At 36.5% G+C, this 22185-nt stretch overlaps 1 protein-coding gene across 14 annotated transcripts in view; it reads right to left on the bottom strand.

Moving 5' to 3' along the window:
• The window catches only part of LARP4B (La ribonucleoprotein 4B), a 130429-nt gene that overhangs the window by 26437 nt on the left and 81807 nt on the right, over positions 1-22185 (bottom strand). For 13 of the 14 annotated variants that reach the window (XM_023740161.1, XM_004385882.2, XM_023740160.1 and 10 more), the window contains 5 exons: positions 19743-19893; positions 19016-19156; positions 12948-13026; positions 11156-11292; positions 307-410 (listed from right to left, as the gene is read on the bottom strand). In XM_023740161.1, coding sequence (XP_023595929.1) covers positions 307-410; positions 11156-11292; positions 12948-13026; positions 19016-19156; positions 19743-19893 — 612 coding nt within the window. Of the gene's footprint in view, positions 1-306; positions 411-11155; positions 11293-12659; positions 12706-12947; positions 13027-19015; positions 19157-19742; positions 19894-22185 lie in introns of those variants that run through there. The other variant, XR_002825561.1, reaches the window with a different exon arrangement.

The following is a 22185-nucleotide window of genomic DNA, read 5'->3' as shown; positions in this document are numbered from 1 at the left end:
TATTTTTAAACAAACATTTTAAATTTTCATTTTTAATTTCTAAATACTGAAATAAATTAATTCTATTTTTTTTCATATAAAATGTGTAAAGGAGTCTTGAGACCAAAAAGTTTGACAACCACTCTTACATATGAATCACTTTTTAACTATCAGTGTACGTAAATCCTGGGGAAAAAAAAGTGTTACTCTAAGTATTTACTCTTAAAAATATACCCTCCAGAAAACCCTCAAGTAAACATAAAATCAAAGCAAACAAAAAACCCATGAGAAAATTGTCAAGTATCCTTCAGAGGAGAAATTACTTACTTCTATAGGGGTAGACTCAGATATTTCACGCAATATTACTATGCAACGATTTTGATTTGGCCTTACTTTTTCTCCTTTCTCATCTACTTGGACTAAAGGTAATGCTATAAAGAGAAGAAAAATGAGTGGTAAAGCAGTAATACTAAAACAAATCAATTATTTATATACTATGATGATACAAATATTCCAATGGAATGTTTTATATGTACTACTATTATTATCAAACATGTTAAAGAAAACTGTATAGTATGGACAAAGCAAACTATCAAAAGGTTTTAAACCAAGCTTGCATGTTAAACTTTCGAAAATTAAAGAACATAACAAATTTTAGAATCCTACAAGAAAGAGAATAAATTTAACACTATGAAACAAAGTTCTAAACAGCTCAAACACTAAAAACAGATTAAAAATTCAGGATTGGTAGCTTTCTCCTTTTTACAAGTCTCTGAAATAAAACAATTTTCTTATTATAACTTTTTATTTTGAAATAAAGACTCACAAGAAGTTTTCATGTACCCTTCACCCAGTTTTCCCCAACGATAATATCTTACATTACCAACGTACATTGCCAAAACAAGGAAACTGATGTTGGTACAATGCTACTAAGTCAAGTACAGACCTTACTCAGATATCATCAGTTTTAACAAGTACTCTTTTGTTGTTGTTGTTTTGTTTTTTGGTATGTTTTTCTATGAAATCATATCACATGTTTAGATCAAGTAACAGATTTTCATCATTACAATCAGGATATAAAACTTTTCATCATCACAAAGACACAAGTTATCAATATCAGGAATGAAAGAGGTAGCATCACTACAGACTGTATTAACATTAAAAGGATAATAAGAATATTACAAATAACTTCATACTGATAAATTTGACAATTTACATGAAATAGAAACATTCCTGAGAGGAAGCAAAAATATCCCAAATAAGAAATGAGATGAGGGACATTACAACAGGCCCAACTGAAATAAAAAGGATCCTAACAGAGTACTATGAAAAACTGTAACAAATTTGAAAACGTAGAGGATATAGACAAATTTCTAGAAACACACTACCTACCTAAACTAACACAAACTGAGGTAGAAAATCTGAACAGACCCATAACGAGCAGAGACTGAAAAGGCAATTAAAAAAAAATCCCAACAAAAAATAGCCCCGGCCCAGATGGCTTCACTGGAGAATTCCACCAAGAATTCAGAGAAGAGCTCATACCAGTACTACTCAAGCTATTTCAGGACACAGAAAAGGAAGGAATACTTCCCAATTCATTCTATGAAGCCAGCATAACCCTGATACCAAAACCGGACAAAGGCATCACAAAAAAAGAAAACTACAGACCAGTATCTCTCATGAATATAGATGCAAAAATTCTTAACAAAATTCTAGCCAACAGAATTCAGCATCACATTAAAAAAAAAACAAAAAAACAAAAACAAAACCCAACCAAGTGGGATTCATACCAGGTATGCAAGGATGGTTCAACATTAGGAAATCAATCAACATATTTCACTACATAAATAAAACAAAAGAATCACATGATCATCTCAATCAAAATAGAAAAGGCATTCGATAAAGCCCGATATCCATTTCTGATAAAAACTCTCAATAAGATAGGAACAGAAGGGAAATTCAACATGATAAAGGGCATCTATACAAAACCAAAAGCCAGTATTATTCTCAATGGAGACTGAAAAACATTCTTCCTGAGAAGAGAAACAAGATAAGGATATCCTTTATCACCATTCCTATTTAACATTGAGCTGGAAGTCACAGCTAGAGCAATATAAGGGCATCAAAGTCGGTAAGGAAGAAGTAAAACTATCCCTATTCACAGATGATATGATATTATAAATAGAAAACCAAAAAGACTCCACAAGAAAACTACTGGAACTAATAGAAAGATTCAGCAGAATAGCAGGATACAAGGTAAACATACAAAAATCGTTGGATTCCTAAACACAAATAAAGAGAACTATGAAAAGGAAATCAGGAAAGCAATACCATTTATAATAGGTTCCAAAAAAAAAAAGACTTAGGAATAAATCTAACCAGGGACGTAAAAGACCTATACAAAGAAAATTACAAAACACTCCTGCAACAAACCAAAAGAGATCTACATAAATGGAAAAACATACCATGCTCAAGGATAGGTGAACTCAACATTGTGAAAATGTGAATTCAACCCAAAGCAATATACAAATACAATGCAATCCCAAGCCAAATACCAACAACATTCTTTAAGGAGATGGAAAAACTAATCATTAACTTTATATGGAAAGAAAAGAGGCCCCAGATAAGTAAAACACTATCGAAGGCGAAGAAGAAAGTAGGAGGACTCGCACTACCTGACCTCAGAACCTACTATACAGCTACTGTAGTCAAAACAGCCTGGTACTGGTACAACAACAGACACATTAACCAATGGAAAAGAATCGAGAACCCAGATGTAATTCTATCCACCTACAGTCACCTGATCTTCGACAAAGGGCCAAACGCCATTATATGGGGGAAAAGACAGTCTTCTTAACAAATGGTGGCGGCAAAACTGGATGTCCATCTGCAAAAATTGAAACAGGACCCGTACCTCACACCATACACAAAAACTAACTCAAAATGGATCAAAGACCCAAAAGTAAAGCCTAAAAGGATAAAGATCATGGAAGAAAATGAGGGACAACTCCAGTGGCCCTAATACAGAGTATTAAATTCAATAAAAACCGTAACTAACAATGCATAAATACCAGAAGATAAACTAGATAACTGGGAGCGCCTGAAAATTAAATACTTACGCTCATCAAAAGACTTCACCAAAAGAGTAAATGAGAACCTACATTCGGGGAAAAAATTTTTGGCTGTGAAATATCCAACAAGGGTCTAATCTCTAAAATCTATAGAATACTTCAACACCTCAATAACAAAAAGACAAATAATCCAATTAAAAAATGGGGAAAGGATATGAACAGACACTTCACCAAAGAAGACATCCAGGTGGCTAACAGACACACGAGGAAATGCTTGTTAATCACTAGCCATTAGAGAAATTCAAATCAAACCTACAATGAGATAACAATCTCACCCCAACATAACTGGAACAAATCAAAAAAATAGAAAATAACAAATACTGGAGAGGCAGTGGGAGACTGGAACTCTTATGCACTGCTGGTGGGAATGCAAATGGCAGAGCTATTTTGAAAAACAATATGGTGCTTCCTTAAAAAGCTAGAAATAGAAATACCATACGATCCAGCAATCCCATTCCTAGAAATATATCCTACAGAAATAAGAGCCATCACAGGAATAGACATATGCACGCCCATGTTCACTGCAGCATTATTCACGATAGCAAAAAGATGGAAATAACCTAGATGCCCATCAACAGATGAATGGATAAACAAATTATGGTACATACACACAACGTAATACTACGCAACGATAAAGAACAATGATGAATCTGGGAAACATCTCACAACATGGATGAATCTGGAGGGCATAATGCTGAGTAAAATAAGTCAATTACAAAAGGACAAATACTATATGACACTACTACTATAAAAACTCATGAAAAGGTTTACACATAGAAAAAAACAATCTTCGATGGTTACCGAAGAGGGGAGGGCTAGGGAGGGAAAAAAACACTAACTGGACAATAGAAAAGTGCTAACTAAGACAGTACACAATTCTGGGGAAATCAGCACAACTTCACCAAGGCAAAGTCACAGAACCTTCATAGACACATCCAAACTCCCTGGAAGACCAAATTACTGGGCTGCGGGCTGGGGACTATGGTCTCAGGGGATATCTAGCTCAAATGGCATAACATAGTTTATAAAGAAAATGTTCTATATCCTACTTTGGTGAGTAGGGTCTGGGGTCTTAAAAGATTGTGAGTGGCCATCTAAGATACTCCACTGGTCCCACCCCTTCTGGAGCAAAGGAGAATGAAGAAAACCAAAGACATAACGGAAAGATTAGTCCAAAGGACTAACGCACTACAACTACCACAGCACAACTAGATGGTGTCCGGCTACCACCACCGACTGCTCTGACAAGGATCACAATAGAGGGTCCTGGACAGAGCTGGAGAAAAATCTAGAACAAAATCCAAACTCACAAAGAAGACCAGACTTAATGGTCTGACAGACTGGAGAAACTCTGAGAGTATGGCTCCCGGACACCCTTTTAACTCAGTATTGAAGTCACTCTTGAGGTTCACCCTTCAGCCAAAGATGAGGCAGGCCCATAAAACAAACAATAATACACGTAGCTCAACCATGTATGTGGGACTAAATGGGCACATCAGCCCAGGGGCAAGGAAAAGAAGGCAAGAGGGGTCAGGAAAGCTAGGCGAATGGAAATGGGGAGCCAAAAGTCAAGAAGGGGAGAGTGTTGACATGTCACGGAGTTGGTAACCAATGTCACAAAACAATATTTGCATTAATTGTTTAAGGAGAAACTAACTTGCTCTGTAAACCTTCAACTAAAGCACACACACACACACACACACACAAATAAATCTTAAAAAAGAAAAAAGCAGTTATCAATTCTGCAGTACAACTGTCACAGAAAATTCAAGAAAAGTGAATACTTCCCAAAGCATTCTATGAAGCCAGCACTACTGATAGACAAGCTACACAAAGACATTACAAAACAACAACAAAAATCCCCAAACAACCAAAATAAACCACTACAGACCAATATTCCTCATGACCATAGATGTAAAATTTCTCACCAACATTTTGGTAAACTGAATCCAACAACATATAAAAATGATACTAAGTCATGACAAGTAGGGTTTATCTCAGTAACGCAAGGTTGGTTTATCAACCCAAAATCAAGCGATGCAATTCACCACATTAAAGAACTTGCTGTTGTGTGTCATTCAGTCAATTCCACAGGGTTTCTAAGGCTGTAAATCTTTAGGGAAGCAGACTGCCACATCTTTCTCCCACAGAGCCGCTGGTGAGTTCCAACTGTTCACCTTTTGGTCAGCAGCCTAATGCTTAACCATTGTACCAACAGGGCTCCTTAAAGAAGTGCACTGCTGAGATAGGGTGTGCAGAGCCAAGAGGCCTGTCCTGAGGGGGCTGAGAGGAGGCCTGTCTTGAGGGGGCCAAGAAGAGGTCTTCATGGCTGAGAGAAGCCTGCTTGCTCGTGTGGCCCAGAGGAGCTGAGAGACCTGTCCTGCACTGAAGAAGGGAGGGATGTGCTCTCTACTTCCGGGGGTGGGGGGAGCCTTCCATACTTTGTCCACATGCTTCCTGATTCTGATCCTGACTTGTACCCTGTTACTTCCTTAATAAACCACTTAACTGTAAGTGTGGTCTATGAGTTCTCTGTGGCCATTGAAACAGATTATCAAACCCAGCAGAGAAGTTGAGAGTGCCATGGTGGGGGCAGGGGTGGGGCAGCTGCTGGAGTCAGAAATAGTGAAGAAGTTGGAGAGTGGCGGTATGGCTGACCTCCACCTCACAGGAGGTGATTCTCATTCCTCCTCCTAAGGAATCTAGATGAGTTCTGACACTGCCACTACTAGTGCAATATTACAAGAAGTAAAACCAAAACAAACCATACAATCACCTCAAAGATGCAGATGTTGACAAAATTCAACATTCATTCCTGATAAATATTCTCAGCTAGCTAGGAATAGAAGGGAACTCCTCAACCAGATAATGTCATTTATGAACAACCTACAGCTAGCATCATACTTAATAGTGGAAGATTGGCCGCTTTCCACCCTAAGATCAGGGAAGGCAAAAATGTCCACTTTCTCCACTTGTATTCAATATTGTACTGAAGGTTCTAGCTAGTGTAATAATGCAAGAAATAGAAATTAAAGGAATCCAGATTGGGAATAAAAAAATAAAACTATCTTTATTCACAGACAACATATTTACCTATGTAGAAAACCTGATATAATTTTCATAAAAATCTAGAATTAATGAGTTCAGCAGGGTTTTAGTTTTCTTTTAAAAAAGATATGAAAGACCTGTACACCAAAAAGTACAAAACACTGCTGAGAGGGAATTTTAAAAGACCTAAATAAATATTCTGTGTTCATGTACTGGAAGATTCAATATTATTTCATCTTGTCAATTCTGTCATACTGTCAGTTCTCCCACCAAATTGACTTACAGATTCACTGCAATCTCAATTAAAATCAATTTTTTTTTTTTTTTATTATTCTTCAAACATTGATTCTAAAATTCTTATGAAAATGCAAACCATTTAGAAGAGTCAGAACGAAGCTGGAGATTCTGTACCTACTTTGAGGTAATCAAGACACTGTAGTATTGGTGTCAACATAGACATTACAACAACGCAACAAAAGATGGTCCAGAAATAAACCCACACATGTATGGACAAATGATTTTTGAGAAAGACACAAAGGCAATGCACTGGAAAAAGGGTTGGCATCTGAATAAATGGTGCTGGAACATTTGCCTCTCTATATGTTAAAAAGACAGACAGAACTTCCACCCATACTTTACGTCATGTGCAATAATTAACTTAAAATGGATCACAGACCCAAATGTAAAACCTGAACTATCATACCTGTAAAGGAAAAACTAGGAGAAAATGTTTGTGACTTCACATTAAGCAAATATTTCTTAGGTACAACACCAAAACCAAGATGCAGAAAACAAAAACATTGATAGATTAGACTATATAAAACATTTAAAACTTCAGCTTTTAAAAAGACGCTGTTAGGATGAAAAGATGAGCTAAAGACTGGAAGAAAATATCTGCAAATCATCTCTCTGATAAAAGGACATGTATTTAGGGAAAAAATACGTGTATGTGCGTGTACATATATCTGTATCCTTCTCAAAACTCAACAGTAAGAAAATAAAAAAAGGAGGGGTGGGAACATCTGAAAAGACAGATTAGCAAAGACAAAGGAGGGCAAATAAGCACATGAACAGACACTCAATGTCACTACAGAAATACAAATTAAAACCATAAACTAAGTACGTATTTTAGATATTCTAACAGATCACTATACATCCATTAGAGTATCTAAAATTAAAATGACTGCCCATACCAAATGTTAGCAAGGATGTGGAGCCAATTGGAGCTCTCATTCACTGCTGATAAATACCCAATTTTAAAATGGTACAATCACTTTTAAAAACAGTTGGGCAATTCCAGAAAGTTAATACACACCATGTTATCCAGATAGTCCACTCCTAAGTACTTACCAAAGAGAAATGAAAGCATATGTCTACACAAAGACTTTTACATGAATGTTCATAGTAACTTTTTCTGTAATAGTCAAAACCTAGCAATAACCTCAGCGTCCATCAACTAGTGAATGGATAAACAAATTATGGTCTATGTATCAATGAAATACTACTCATCAATAAAAAGCAATGATCTACTGATACACCCAACAACAAAATAATTATGCTAAGTGAAAGAAGCCAGACACCCCCCCACCCAAAAATGTGACACTGCATGATTGATTCCATTTATAGAAAATTTCTAGAAAATGTAAACTAAACTATAATGTCAGAAAGTAGATCAGTGGTTGCTTGAGGATGGGACAGAGATAGGGAGGGGCAGAAGAAAATTTTTCAAGGGATGATGGATATGTTATCTGGTTTGTGGTAGTTTCATGGGTATATCAATATGTCAAAACTTATCAAACTGTACACTTAAAACATACATAAATTTATGGTTTGTAAATTCTACCTCAATAAAGCTGTAAAAACCAAAACAATATCACCTTATACATACTTGGAAATATGTTTTAATATTCTACATTAATATTTTAAAATTTATTCTTGTTCATACATGAAGGCCAAGTTCATTACTCTGTCCTATAGGGTCTCTCTGAGTCAGAATCGACTCAAAGGCAATGGTTTTTTTGTTTTAGTATTCATTGTGTGAACATATCACAATGTATCCATTCTCTGGTGACAAATATTTAACTTTTTTTTTTTTTAAATTGGCAATTTCAAATGTTGTGAAATGTAAACACAAATCATTTGAATCAGATATGCTATGCACTATACATGTGTTATAAGAATTGTCTAAAATGTAATTTATGCAACTAAATCAATATTAGAACTGCATGGTATTGTAAAATATTTATAAAATGTCTACTTTGTGTCTGACCCTGCTAGGCATTCTGGGGATGGGGATAAGATTTAAACATTGGATGAGAACTCTGCCCACAGGGACTGACTTACATTACCCTCTGAAGAACTCCAACTAATATGCTGATAACATATGTTATTACATATGTACATATATTTCTGACCAAAAATTGAGTGAAAAAAAGACAACTGGATACTAAAAAGCTGAATACAGATTGATAGAGGGTAACAGTAGAATTTGAGCAGCCCCAAAAAATACAATGCTGAAAAAAGATAGGTAGAAATGGGGTGGAGATGAGAGACAATGTTGTCCACAGACAGAAATGGCTCCTTTAAGCTACTACACAGAGCAATTAAATATACTTACAGCTTGCGTGAATGACCTCTAGCTAGCAAGAATCAACTTAGTACTGAAGTCATTCCTGATGTTCACCCTTCAGCCAAAGATTAGACAGGCACAGAAAATAACATGAGACTAAATGGGCACACCAGCCCAGGGGCAAGGACGACAAGGCAGGAGGGGACAGGAAAGCTAGTAATAGGAAACCCAAGGTCGAGAAGGGGAGAGTGTTGACATGTTGTGGAGTTGGCAGCCAATGTCACAAAATGATATGTGTATTAATTGTTTAATGAGAAACTAATTTGCTCTGTAAACCTTCATCTAAAGTACAATTAAAAGAAAAAAAAAAAAGAACTGAGAAATTATCTTCAGTGGGGCAGCAAAGTTTCCAAGGTACATCTAAAAGGAATTACTAAATCTAGGATTCCTAATTATAACCAAAATGTTTTTAACTGGACAAAGTGTGTGTGTGTGTGTGTGTGTGTGTGTGTGTGTGTGTGTGTGTGTGTGTATGTACAAGAAAACAACACTTGAAAGCTTATTATTATTTTGAGAAATGGTAACATGATTTTCAGGATTCAAAATTAATGGGTTATGATCTGCCAGTTTCTTAGACCACTGTCTGCTCCAATAATTCTATAACCTTACCACATTTCTCTAGGAATAGAAAAACACAACTGATGACTGCTATAGATATGTGAATAAATTTCCATTAAAGCACTTCCCGGGAACACAATTTTTATTTGTGAATAGAAAATTCAACTAAGTTCTAAGGTCAGATAGTCATCTTTTTATATTACTGTTTAGCCAAATCCACACAAGAAAAAAAAAAACAACTTCACTGACTGTGTCATCTGTACAAATAAACCAGGGGGATAATATGTAAATATTTTCTATGTAAGCATAAGCAATAGATAATAACAGCTATGAGAGAAATGAGGCTTTTATTCAGGCACAGGAATGTCAATCATTTAAAAATATTTAGGCAGCTGCACAATGGGGGGGGGGCACAGCAGCAATAATTCAGACTGTATTCTTTGTGAATGATGCTAATAGCAGTCCTAACAAGAGAAACTATAAGAGTAACTCACTTGTATTTGTAGCCCTATTATAAAAACTGAATTTTTATAATTAAAAATATTTTTGATTTAAGAAGAAATACAATATATCACACATTCAATATAAAACTATTCCCAAGTGAAGTCATTTTGGGTGGGAAGCAAGCATTACAAAGGGGCACAGGGAAGCTGTTAGTGATAGATACATTTATTATCCTGATTGTGGTGATGGTTTCATAGATGTTTAAGTATGCCAAAACCTATCAAATTGTACACTTGTGCAATTTATTATATATCAATTATGCCTCAATAAAGCTGCTTTCCTTTCTTTTAAATAAAATGAAAACGTTGGAGAAGCCTAATTCTGCAAAGCCAACCAAGACACAATCAAACTATAGTCGTGACACAGTAGTTAACACTTTAAATATCTACATTTCCTGAAATTATTGTGGGTGTGTAATGTAATGTTTAAAGATTCATCTGATGTTGCCAAATTGCGAAGGAATAATTTCATCCACACTATCCTTTTAAGGAAAGAAGCAATAACATTTCATCAAAACTTAAGCAGGAAACTGAAATTTGGAAGAAAGCCCTTTAGCTGATAAAATGCTAATTAAAATATATTTCACTTTAACCATAAATACCATTATTAATTTTATTTAACAGCTGTCTTTGAAATGTTCATTAAAAAGATTCCTTTTCTAATCTAAGTGACTCATAATTTTTAAAGTAGGCTATCTACACTTTTGAAGTTTCAATTACTGATTCAGTCATGCTTTCAGAGGCTATATATAAGGCACTAATGGAGCCCTGGTGGCACAGTGGTTAAGAGCTTGGCTGCTAACCAAAAGGTCAGCAGTTCAAATTCACCAGCTGCTCCTTGAAACCCTACGGGGCAGTTCTACGCTGTTGCTGTCGTATCGGGTCGCTATGAGTGACAGCAAATGGTAATGGGGAATGGTGAGAAAGGAATGGAAAGCAATGTGAGATTTGACTTACCGTCAAGTACCTTAACGTTTAAAGGATACAGATTTAAATATTAAAAAAAAAAACAAAACTCCTCGCCATCAAATCAAATACGACTCATAATGACCCTACAGGATAGAAAAGAACTGCCCCATAGAGTTTCCAAGACTGTAATTTTTACAGAAACAGACTGCTACATCTTTCTCCTATGGAGTGGCTGGTGGGTTCAAACTGCTGACCTTTCAGTTAGCAGCAGAGTGTTTAACCACTTCATTATCAGAGCTCCTTAAAAGACTCAGACTCATACCAATAAGAAAATACTGCTAAGAAAAATGCTGTAAAGATCAAATATTATTCATCTTAAATAGTCATTTACTTACATCTTAGCACTTCAACAATCAAATCCACATCAGTGCTGAGTTTCTTGATATGGTCAAGGTTTGCTACCGTTGTAATTGGCACATACTGATCACTATCCATCTGTGATATAAGGTACATATCACTAGCAAGATTCTCCCTGTTGAAATAAAAGACTTTCTTTTAATCAATACTTCTTTAAAAGGAAGACTTACCTATAGCAATATTAGCTTGGCATGGTATGGCTTTGGAGTTAGATTAGATCTGAGTTCAAATGCCATGTTATTTACTACCTCTGTGACCTCAGGTAAATTTTTTTCAGAATATGGCAAGGCAGACAAAGCAAAAGTGAAAGTATATTATACTTTATACAATTAAAATTAATGAGTAAATAATTATTTTTTAAAATGTAGTTACTTATAAGTTATCTTTGTTCTAAGAAATATTTGAGTAGCTTATTAATTTTTAAGTACTAAAGAAATCCAGCTGAATGAACAAGAAAGGCCAGGGACAAGGCTGATACCCAAAATTCATGCTGTACAGTCTGGAACACTTGCTACGGAGGCTGCAAATCTAACTCCACACTTCCTAACAACTAGCATTAAAAAGAAGGAAAAATGATCAATAACATTACCCACGGGGTTATAAAATAAGCCAAAAATAATCAGTAGTTTAGGTGAATATTAGCTATTTCCTGGTGTTCTGCCCTAAGATGTTTCTTGTGAGTTCTCATAAAAAAGACAATGTGTGATGTAGTGAACAAGGTTCTCAAAAACATCTCAAAACTGGATACAATAATGGGTTTCATAGGACTTCTTCTTACAATGTCCCTCAATCTTAAAGTTCAACAGAAGTAATTATTTGCAGAGTGAAACGCTGTTCTGTTCCCCTCATCTCGGCTAGTCGTCTCTCATATGAGGTGATTCTGGCCATACAAGGGATAGATAAGGGTTTGTAAATGGTGTAGGGCTACATTTTTCAACTTATCAACAGAATCTTTCACTTCTTAAGGAATGTCAATATACAATATATTAATTTGTGAATAAATATGAAAATGGAAGGAAGACCCAGAGCATGGTCCCTCACCTCCAACCTCATGCAACCCCACTATCTTTGAGGCAGTCCTCAACAGATACCTCTGTGAAATCTTAAGGACTCCAGAGAAAACACTGAAAAAAATATCATTATTGATAGAAAGGTTTAACCATAGCCAATCAGTGACGTATTTGTTATCTTCATACTCAAAGAAAATTACATTTAACGCAAGCCAATCTTTTTCGTATGTCCAGTTTTGATGTCCGAACTTTAAAGGTTCTACTATATTTTTCAAGAAAAGTAGTATTATTCAGGGGGGAAAAAAAAAAAAAGCCAAGAATAATGGGTATTATAACAAGTAGTTATAAGTAAAACGATCTGCTATTGCAGTTGTTTGGCATATTTTGAGAAAGAGTATAGGAAAATTGTTCTCAAACTTTAGTGTGCTAAAAAAGAATTTCTTTTTAAGATTGAAGATTCTAAAGTCCTTACCCTCAGAGATTCTGAGTCAGTAGGTAAAGGGTGGTGGTCCAGGAATCTGTATTTCAAAAAGTAATCCAGATAATAGTCAAGATGAATTTATAGACTCAACTTTGGGGAACACTGACCTAGAGGACTGTGTTCAGTTCTCCAACACGTCAAAAGGTTATTACTTAAAATTCTAGATTTCTTAATTGATGTACACTCTTTTCCTTCCATGCAAAATGCCACGTTCATATAAAATAACTAATACATAACACCATAGATACTAGGTGCTAGAAAACCCACTATCATTCTTACCTAGATAAGCAGAATTCCAATGTTTTTTTAAGCACTTCTCTGGGGTCTTCTTGGCTTTCGGGTTGAGACTCATTTCCTCCTATATAAGAATAATGATCAACTCAGAAAAAAGAGCTTCAAATTCACCAAGTTGATGTTTCAGTACAGCGATTCTAATGCTTTCAATATATATGTATATCTATATACTTTATATATAGAGATATATATATAAAAATACACTTACATAAGTACACAGGGGCTATATAAAAAATGCTATCGTTTTACTACTAAAGAAATCACAGGCAAAAAACAAAACACAAACCATCCCACACACAAAAAAACAAACTTTAGAAAAATAATCTGAGAAGTAAGTTTTATTAGTAAAATTTAGAAGGGATTTTTTATCTCAAAATAACAGGTATAATAAGCTTATTTAATGCCTTGCCTCACTTCACAAAGATTTTCAGGTAGCCTATAAAAATACAAACACTAGGACAATAAACAAAATATCAGTGAAAGAATCAAAACAAGGAAACGCTACAGGCAAAAAAATCAGGATTGGGGACCAAGAGACAAGCTATAAACATTTATATACTTTCCACAGTAGAGTCTTACATTTGCCTCTAAATCTCCCAGTAGTCAAAGCAACAACTGAGAAATTGCCAAGTTAAAGAGTTCTTATCTGAGAATAAGTACTAAATAAACCAGATCATCAAGGGGAAACAAAAGCTAATGTTAAATTCTAAAAGAAATTTCTCAGATGAAGACACTGTATGGTATGGTGGATGATGGTCCTCATTAATTTACATAAATGTACTTACAAGATGCAGATGATTTACATGTAACAAATATGTAACGGACCTGGTGCCTTCTAATAAAGTGAACTAGAGTTTATGTTAAGCACCCTACTCCCTAAAAAAAAAATCACTTTGGTTGCTGTGTGAACAGCTATTTTAATAATGTTGAGCATCTCAATTCAAGATGGCAACAGCAGATTAAAGACACTGAAATGCTAAGAACTAAGAGGGTTCCCCCAATACCATATGCTTCTATATAAATTAGCATGGCACAACTATCCACGCAGAACTTGCTGACAAGTGGCACATACCGTAAAAGTCAAAGTTAAAAAAAAAAAATCAAAAGGCAAAGACAAAGTGGGAGCAAACAAAGACAAGAGAGGTCATGTCTCTATTGTAAAAGGCTTTAACAATATTTACCCTTATCCCCCCCACCCTGACATGCCTGGCAAACAAAACAACCAATAAACAATACAAAACAAACAAAATCAATGGGACTTGATGGGGACTGAAAATTAGAAATGGCCCTTGAAAAAAAACACTCTATGTAACCTATGTCACTGAACAATTTGTGTAGAAATTGTTAAATGGGATCTAAACTGCTGTGTAAATCTTCACCAAAAACACAATAAAATACTATTTAAACACAAAAACAAAAAAATATATCCACACAACAAGTTACATGTGAATGTTCATCGTAGCATTATTAATAATAGCCAAAAAAGTGGAAATAATTCAAATGTCCATCAATTGATGAACAGATAAATAAAATGCAATGTAACCATGCAGTGGAAAAGTAAAAACCAGTTGCCATCAAGTTGCTCCAACTCAAGATGACCCTACATGTGTCAGGATAGGACTGTGCGCTATACGCTGCTAATGGCTGATTTTTTGAAAGTAGATCACCCGGCCTTTCTTTCAAGGAGCTTCTGGGTGGACGCAAACCTCCAATTTTTGGGTTTGCAGCTGAGTGCATTAACTGTTTACCCCACCCAGGGACTCCAGCGGAATACTAAAAACCAAACCCACTGCCACTGAGTTGATTTCGACTCAGAGTGACCCTACAGGACAGAATAGAACTGCCCCACAGGGTTTCCAAAGCTGTAAACCTTTACAGAAGCAGACTGTTACATCTTTCTCCCATGGAGTGGCTGTGGTTTAGAACCACCAACCTTCTGGTTAGCATCCGAGCACTTTACCCACTGTGCCACCAGGTCTCCTTAGTGGAATACTACTGGGCTATGAAAAATAAATGAAGTACTGATACATGCTACATCATGGGTGAAACTTGAAAACATCATGCTGAGTGAAAGAAGCCAGACACACAAAAGGCCACATATTGTATGATTCTGTTTACATGAAATGTTCAGAATCTACAGAGAGGGAAAGTAGATCAGTGGTTGTCTAGACCTCAGGGGAAATGGGGAGTCACTGTTAATGGGTAAGGTATTTCTTTTGGGAGGATGATGAAAAAGTTCTAAAATTGATTGTGATGATGTTTGCACACTTTTGTGAATATACTAAAAACTTAATATAACTATTCACTTTAAACGGGTGAATTGCATGGCTTATGAATTATATCTCAGTAAAGCTGTTACAATAAAAAAAAAAAAAGACTTAATTCCTTCATCCAGAAAGGCCTCTCCTAATCACCCCAGTTAAATTCACATCCTGCCCCATCAACATGTAATAGGTATTTACTAAGCAGGCACTGTTAATTCAGCCTACTAAGGCAAAGTCTCTGCTTGCATGAGGCTAACGCTCTAGTGGGAGAAGCAGTTAATAAAGAGTTAAATAAACATAAAATGTCAGATAAAAACTGATAAAAAGGAAAATAAAATAAGGTAAAGGGAATAGAGTGCATGGTTTTTAGATGAGATGGTCAGAGAAAGTCTTGCTAAGGAGCAGAGATTAAGAAACAATAAGGAGGCCAGTATAGCTGAGAAGAGTGACTGAAGGGGAAAGTAGTAAGAAATGAGGCCACAGAGGCAGGGGAGAGAAGGAGAGTAGTGATGGTGGATCAGATCAAGTAGGGCCCTGCAGACTACAGTAAAGATATTAGAATCTTAACCTAAACGTGACAGGAAATTGATTCGGAGTTGAGAGCTAGGGACTATACGACGTAATTTACATTTCGGAACTGTCTGTCTGGTTCCATGTTGCAAAAGACTGTGATGCCACAAGAGGGAAGTAGTGAGACCACTCAGGAAGGTAACACAACAATGTAAAATCATTTGGACTCTTCAAAGGTACAGGTGGCATTTAAAGCAACGTGACTTGATGAGAACCATCTATAGAAGAATGTATAGGTAGAGAGAAGAGGCCTAGGACTGAACCCTGACGTTCAGGGTAAGGAAGAGGAAAACGAAAACTGAGAAGGCACAGCCAGTGAGATGGGAAGATATCAGCAGAAGGTGAAGTCAGAAGCCAAGAGAAGACAGTGTTTCACAGTGGAGGAAATCATCAACTAAAAAATCCTACAGTAAGATCAGATAAGGTGAGAACTGGGAATTAACTGCTAGATCTGGCAACACTAAGGTCACTAAAGACCTGGACAAATGCAGTTTTGGTGACAGGTGAAGACAAAACCTATCTGGATTGGACCCAAGAAAGAACAGGAGTTGAGGAAATGGAGACAGCTAGTACGGACAACTTTTCTGAACAGTTTTGCTGGAGGAAGATATGTTGTCAAGGGAGTTTCATTTAAGATGAGAGATGATACAGCATTAGTATGATAGTGGCAATGATCCAGCAAAGAAAAAATTCACAATACAATAGATAAAGGGGATGATGAAGCGGAGACATTGAGAATGTAACAGAGGACAGGATCCAGCGCAGAGCGGAAAGATTTCACTAGCACATGGATTGCTAGATTTTGTAGTGCTAGGGTGAGAAAGTTCTCTTCTGATAGCTTCAGTTTTTAAGTTAAATAAGCCATGATGGGAGTAATAGACACTGAATTTATCTTCCCTTTTAAAACAACCAAAAAACTAATAAAACAGAATAAACAACAGTTTTTCAAAACACAGGGCATCAGGCAACAAAGAACAGTGGTCCCCGAGTGGTAGGAAACTTATGAGGTAAGCCTTACAACTGCCCCAGCTTACCAGGCTGGGAGAAGTTCCAGGTGACTGTTGCAGAGGGTAGGGACACAGGTGGAACCCAAGAGACAAAGATAACCATGCAGAGAGATCAAAGTGGTTAGAGTGTATAGGACAGAGTACACAGAAAAGAGCTACAAAGAGCAAGAACTCTAGAGAGTTGCAGAAGATTTCCCCGTCAAGTAGTCAGCTGAATTCTGATCTATCTGAAAGGATTACAGGTAACAGTGTACATCACTCACACAGGGGCAGAAACTGCCTGTTTCCACCAGCTGGCCTGGGAAACCTTGTGACTCACAGAGCAATGGGCACAATGGGCAGAGTGCAGAGAAGGGTTTGCCTCAGTGGTGGGGAATAATTAGACCTAGACTGAGCACTGCTCCACTCATGTCTAAAAACCTTACAAGCAAGATCTGAAAGGCTTACATTGTTTCCAAGTAACTTAACTGCATCCCAGAACAAAGACCAAAATATTTATGGAAATACAAAAATACTAAGCACTCAACAAAGTAAAATTCAATCCAATGAAAAATTACCATGCACGGTAAGAATCAGGAAAACATGATACATTATGAAGAGAAATATCAATCAACAGAAACCAAAGCTCAGTTGACAAAGCGTGTTAAAATTAACTGACAAGGGCATGAAAACAATTATCATAACTGCATCCCATATGTCCAAAAAGTTAGGTAGAGACATGAAAAATATAAAAAAAGACCCAAATACAACTTCTGGAGATGAAAACCATGTCTGAAATTAAAATACACTTGATGGAATCAATGACATATTAGACGCTGTAGAAGACTAATGAACTTGAAGAACTTTTCTAAAATGAAACACAGAGAGAAATAAGAATCTCCTCTCCCTACGCCAAAAAAAAAAAAAAAAAAAAAAGCCCAACAGAAAATGTAGTGCATACACATAATGGAATATTATTCAGCCATTAAGAGAAATGAAGTTCTAATACACAATACAATATAGATGAACCTTGAAAATATTACACTACGTGAAATAAGTCAACCACAAAAAGACAAATGTTGTATGATCCATTTCTATGAAATATCTAGAAGAGGCAAGTACATAGAGACAAAAGTTTATTAGTGGTTACCAGGGGCTAGGAAGAGGGAGGAATGGGAAATTATTGCTTAATGGGTACTAAGTTTGTGTCTGGGGTGATAAAAAACTTTCAAAAATAGTGGTGATGGTTGTACAACATGGTGAATGTAATTGATTAATGTCTCTGAACTGTACACTTAAAAATGGTTAAAATGGCAAATTTATATATTTTACCACAGTAAAACTATTAAAAAACAAAAACAAGATAGGCAGAGGATCAGTGAGCTGTGGGACAACTTCGGGTGCCCTAATATAGGTGCAACTAGAGACCCTGTTTAGGAGCCCTGGTGATGCAATGGTTAAGCACTTGGCTGCTAACCAAAACGTTAGCAGTTTGAACCTACCAGCTGCTTTTCAGGAGAAAGGACTGGCGATCTGTTTCTGTAAAGATGACAGCCTTGGAGACACTATGGGGCAGTTCTACTCTGTCCTATAGGGTCCCTATGACTTGGAATCGACAGCACACAACAACAACAGAGACCCTGAAGGAGAAGAACACGGGGGGGGGGGGGGAGGATGTGAGGAGATGATTAATAGAACTTGTTTTATTTGTTCTCAGATTTTCTTTCCTCCAAGCCATTCTTTCACACACCTTCAAAATTTATCTTTCCCAAATACCTCACTTTCTTCAAGTCACTCACTCCCTACAGGGGCAGTCTGAAATCCTCACAGCTTCCAAGACTCTCAAATTTGGCCTCAACTATTCTTATCTGTCACTACACTGCCCTTTTAAATCCCTCACTTTATCCAAATTATCTTACTCTCAATTACAACATTAACATTTTCATCTCTGTACTAACACAATTCACTCTACAAATGATCTTCTGCTTCTCCTGGTTAAATCTTACTTATCTTTAGGAACTACTCAAGCCTTACACTCTTTATAATGCCCTCCCTGATCAGAGCCTGAAGGATTCTTCTCCCCTCCCTCTCACCTCTGCATCCATGTAAGAGTGAGTTTAAGGCAGAAGGAAGCAATTAAGAGGCATACTGTTTAGGGAAAGAGTTAATAAGCTAAATCAACAAAAGTAAACTCCATACTCTATATGAAAATGAATCCATAAAACAGCTTTACCCATTTCACTATTTTCAGGCAGAGATTCATATTCTGAGTGATCCAGAGCCAAAGTGTTCATATCTGCTTGGTCTGACTCCTGTAAATCTGGTAATGCTGCATTCTCATGGCTTTTGTCACCATCGCCATTGCCATCCAATCCTACAATTAGAAATTATATAACAAAAAGTCAGAGACAGAATAAATTTTACTTTTTAAAAAAATGCTTATACTTGTAGTTACTTGAATGTTTTAATCATTTGTAAAAAACTTCCTGGCCCTTAAGTACTGTCACAAACCATGACACAAAATTTTATTTATTATTTACTGGCCTGACAGAGACTGCAGAAACCCCGAGAGTAGGCCCCTGGACACCCTTTTAGCTCAGTAATGAAGTAAGTCACTCCCGAAGTTCACCGGAGATTAGACAGCCCCATAAAACAAAATGAGGCTAATGGGGCACAACAGTCCAGGGACAAGGACTAGAAGTAAGTAGGGGACAGGAAAACTGGTAACAGGGAACCCAAGGTTGAGGAGGGACAGTGTTGACATGTTGTGAGGTTGTTAACCATTGTCATAAAACAATGTGTACTATTTAATGAGAAACTATTTTTGTTCTATAAATCTCACCTAACGTACCATAAAAAAATTTTTTTTTAAAATTATTTCTTAAAGTTGGATTAATGTTAAAGACAAATACTTCTGAAGCAAAGATGCTCCTAATCAGTGATTCATATTCAAAACTTACCCTCTTTGCAGCAGTCTGGAGGATGGTCAGATATTTCTTCCCAAGTTTTATTCACACTGCCATCACTTGTACTACTTGCTTCCAAATGTAGCACATGATTCCCCCATACTTTTGCATTAGGGTTTAGCTCTGAAACCTTGGTTGTTGGAGCCTAGAAAAAGAATATGATATCTATATATTTACATTCAAATTTCAAGCAAATGCAATTTCACTTATTAAAGCAGACTTAAAATGCACCTATGTTAAGATAATTTAGACTGAAAAAGCTAAGCCTACCTATTTACACATACCTTTGGGATGAAATTAAGATTCAAAAGTAACGGGAGTCGTTATTCATTCAGAACTCAGTTTAATTCGCCATTATATTCTTAAATTCTTACTATGTACAGAGCTCTCTGAAAGCTGGGTAAGACAAGACACAGGGTCCCTGCCCTTAAGAGATTTCAGTATCTTACAAACTGTATAATTACTAAATAACTGGTGAATTAATTATCTTTTTCCCAGACCACCTAATAAAATCACAATTCACAGATTTACGAATTTGCTGAGGACTACCACACAAATTTGAATACAATGTAGATGGATAAAGCTTTAATTATAAAGCTCCAAACATTCATAAAAGCAATGGATGTAGAAAATGAAAGTTCATCATAAAAACAAAGGTCTTCTAATAGGTCTGCCAGAGCCACTACAAGAAAGAAGGAAGCTAAAACATCTACTGAGCAAGAGCATAAAATATTTTACATTTTCAACAACAACTAGTTGCTCCCATTCCTGAAAGGGCTTTGATAACCACCTTTGAAGCTTGTTCAAAACACAAATTCCCAGTCCTACTGAATCAGAATCAGCAAGGGCAGAGACTGTGTAGTTTTAAGAAGCTCTCCAGGTAATAATTCTGATGCTGCTAGTCCAGTGTTTTGAAAGTGCTTTCAGATGGCTGAGGCTTGAGTCCAAACTCTGCTGCTTGCAGCTTTATATTTTGGGCCTAGTTACTTAACCTTTGAAAACCTCACCTGGAAAATGTATTTAATAGTTCTATCTTAAAGGGTTGCTGAAATAATACATTTAAAGCACTCAGCATGGTGCCTGGAACATATTAAGCTCTCAACAAATATTAGCTATTATTACAGTAAAGGTGTTCAGAAAGTTAGACTATGTCAATCCTCTGCTCTGCACCCTCCAAAGGCTGCCCATCTCATTCAGACTAAAAGCTAAAGTTCTTACCACGGCCAAAACCAACCTCCCAACCTCCCATGACCTTGCCACCACCACCTTCTCCCCACTATTTCTCTGACCTTGTTTATTTCCAGTTACACTGACCTCTGTACTGTTTCTAAACACACCAGGTACTTTTGCTCTTTCTGTTCCCTTTGTCTAGAACACTCTTCTGCCAGATATCCATACTGTTCCCTCCTTCACTGCCTTTGAGTATTGATGAGGTTGTTCCTTGATGTACCTTATTTAAATCCACAACAGTCCTCCTACCTACACTGATACTCCCTTTCCAGTCCACTTTGGCCCAGTATTTTTCTACCACACTGATATAACCCTGGTGTTCTTCTGCTTACAAGCCTTTAATGGCTCCCCAAGGTCTAGAGAAGTCAAATGCCTCGGTGGCAGTTACTCCCCAAACTCAAACTCCAGTTCTACCACCATAATCCTTTAGCAAACCTAACCAAATTATCTGCTTTTTCAAATGTACCATAAGCCTTCATACTACTGTACAGTCAGTTAGAGCTTCCTAACTAAGGGGCAACGGTATTGGCCACAAGTGTCCTTAACGTAGCCAAGAAGGTCCTGGAGTGTCCCCAGCCAATTGCTTCTAGCTGAGAACAGCCTCACTGGGTTACTCTAATGTGGAGTATTATTATTTTCTGTGTTCCATAATATGTGAAAAGAATTAGGAAGCACCATAATACACTATCAAGATTAAAAATTTTTAAAAGATAGAGCAGGAAGTATTTGATACAAAATCTTCCATTGAGGGTTTTCAGTAAAAAACCCATTGTGTCAAGTTGATTCTAACTCATAGCAACCCTATAGGACAGAGTAGAACTGCCCCATAGGGTTTCCAAGGCTGTAAATATTTACAGAAGCAGATTGCCACATCTTTCTTCCGCAGAGCAGGCTGGTGGGTTCGAACCACCAACCTATTGGTTAACAACTGAACACTTAACCATGGTGCCACCAGAGCTCCTTCAGTAATACATAGGGCAATAGAACAGGAAATTATACTGTGTTTAGGGAGAAAACAGATCTGATGATAAACGATGATGGTATGCTTTTCAACATGATGTACATCAGAGCTAATAAATTCAAATTAGCACAGGTGATGAGGCTTGTAATGAAAAACGTAAAACTATTTTGAAATTCAGAATAGAAGGCTGATGTAGTTAAACTACAGAATACATTAATGTGTACTTATCTGAATTTTTTTTTAAAG

The sequence above is a fragment of the Trichechus manatus genome, unplaced genomic scaffold (genome assembly GCF_000243295.1).
Source record: "Trichechus manatus latirostris isolate Lorelei unplaced genomic scaffold, TriManLat1.0 scaffold00149, whole genome shotgun sequence".
NCBI lineage: Eukaryota > Metazoa > Chordata > Mammalia > Sirenia > Trichechidae > Trichechus > Trichechus manatus.
This window is presented reverse-complemented; position numbering and strand designations above follow the sequence as displayed.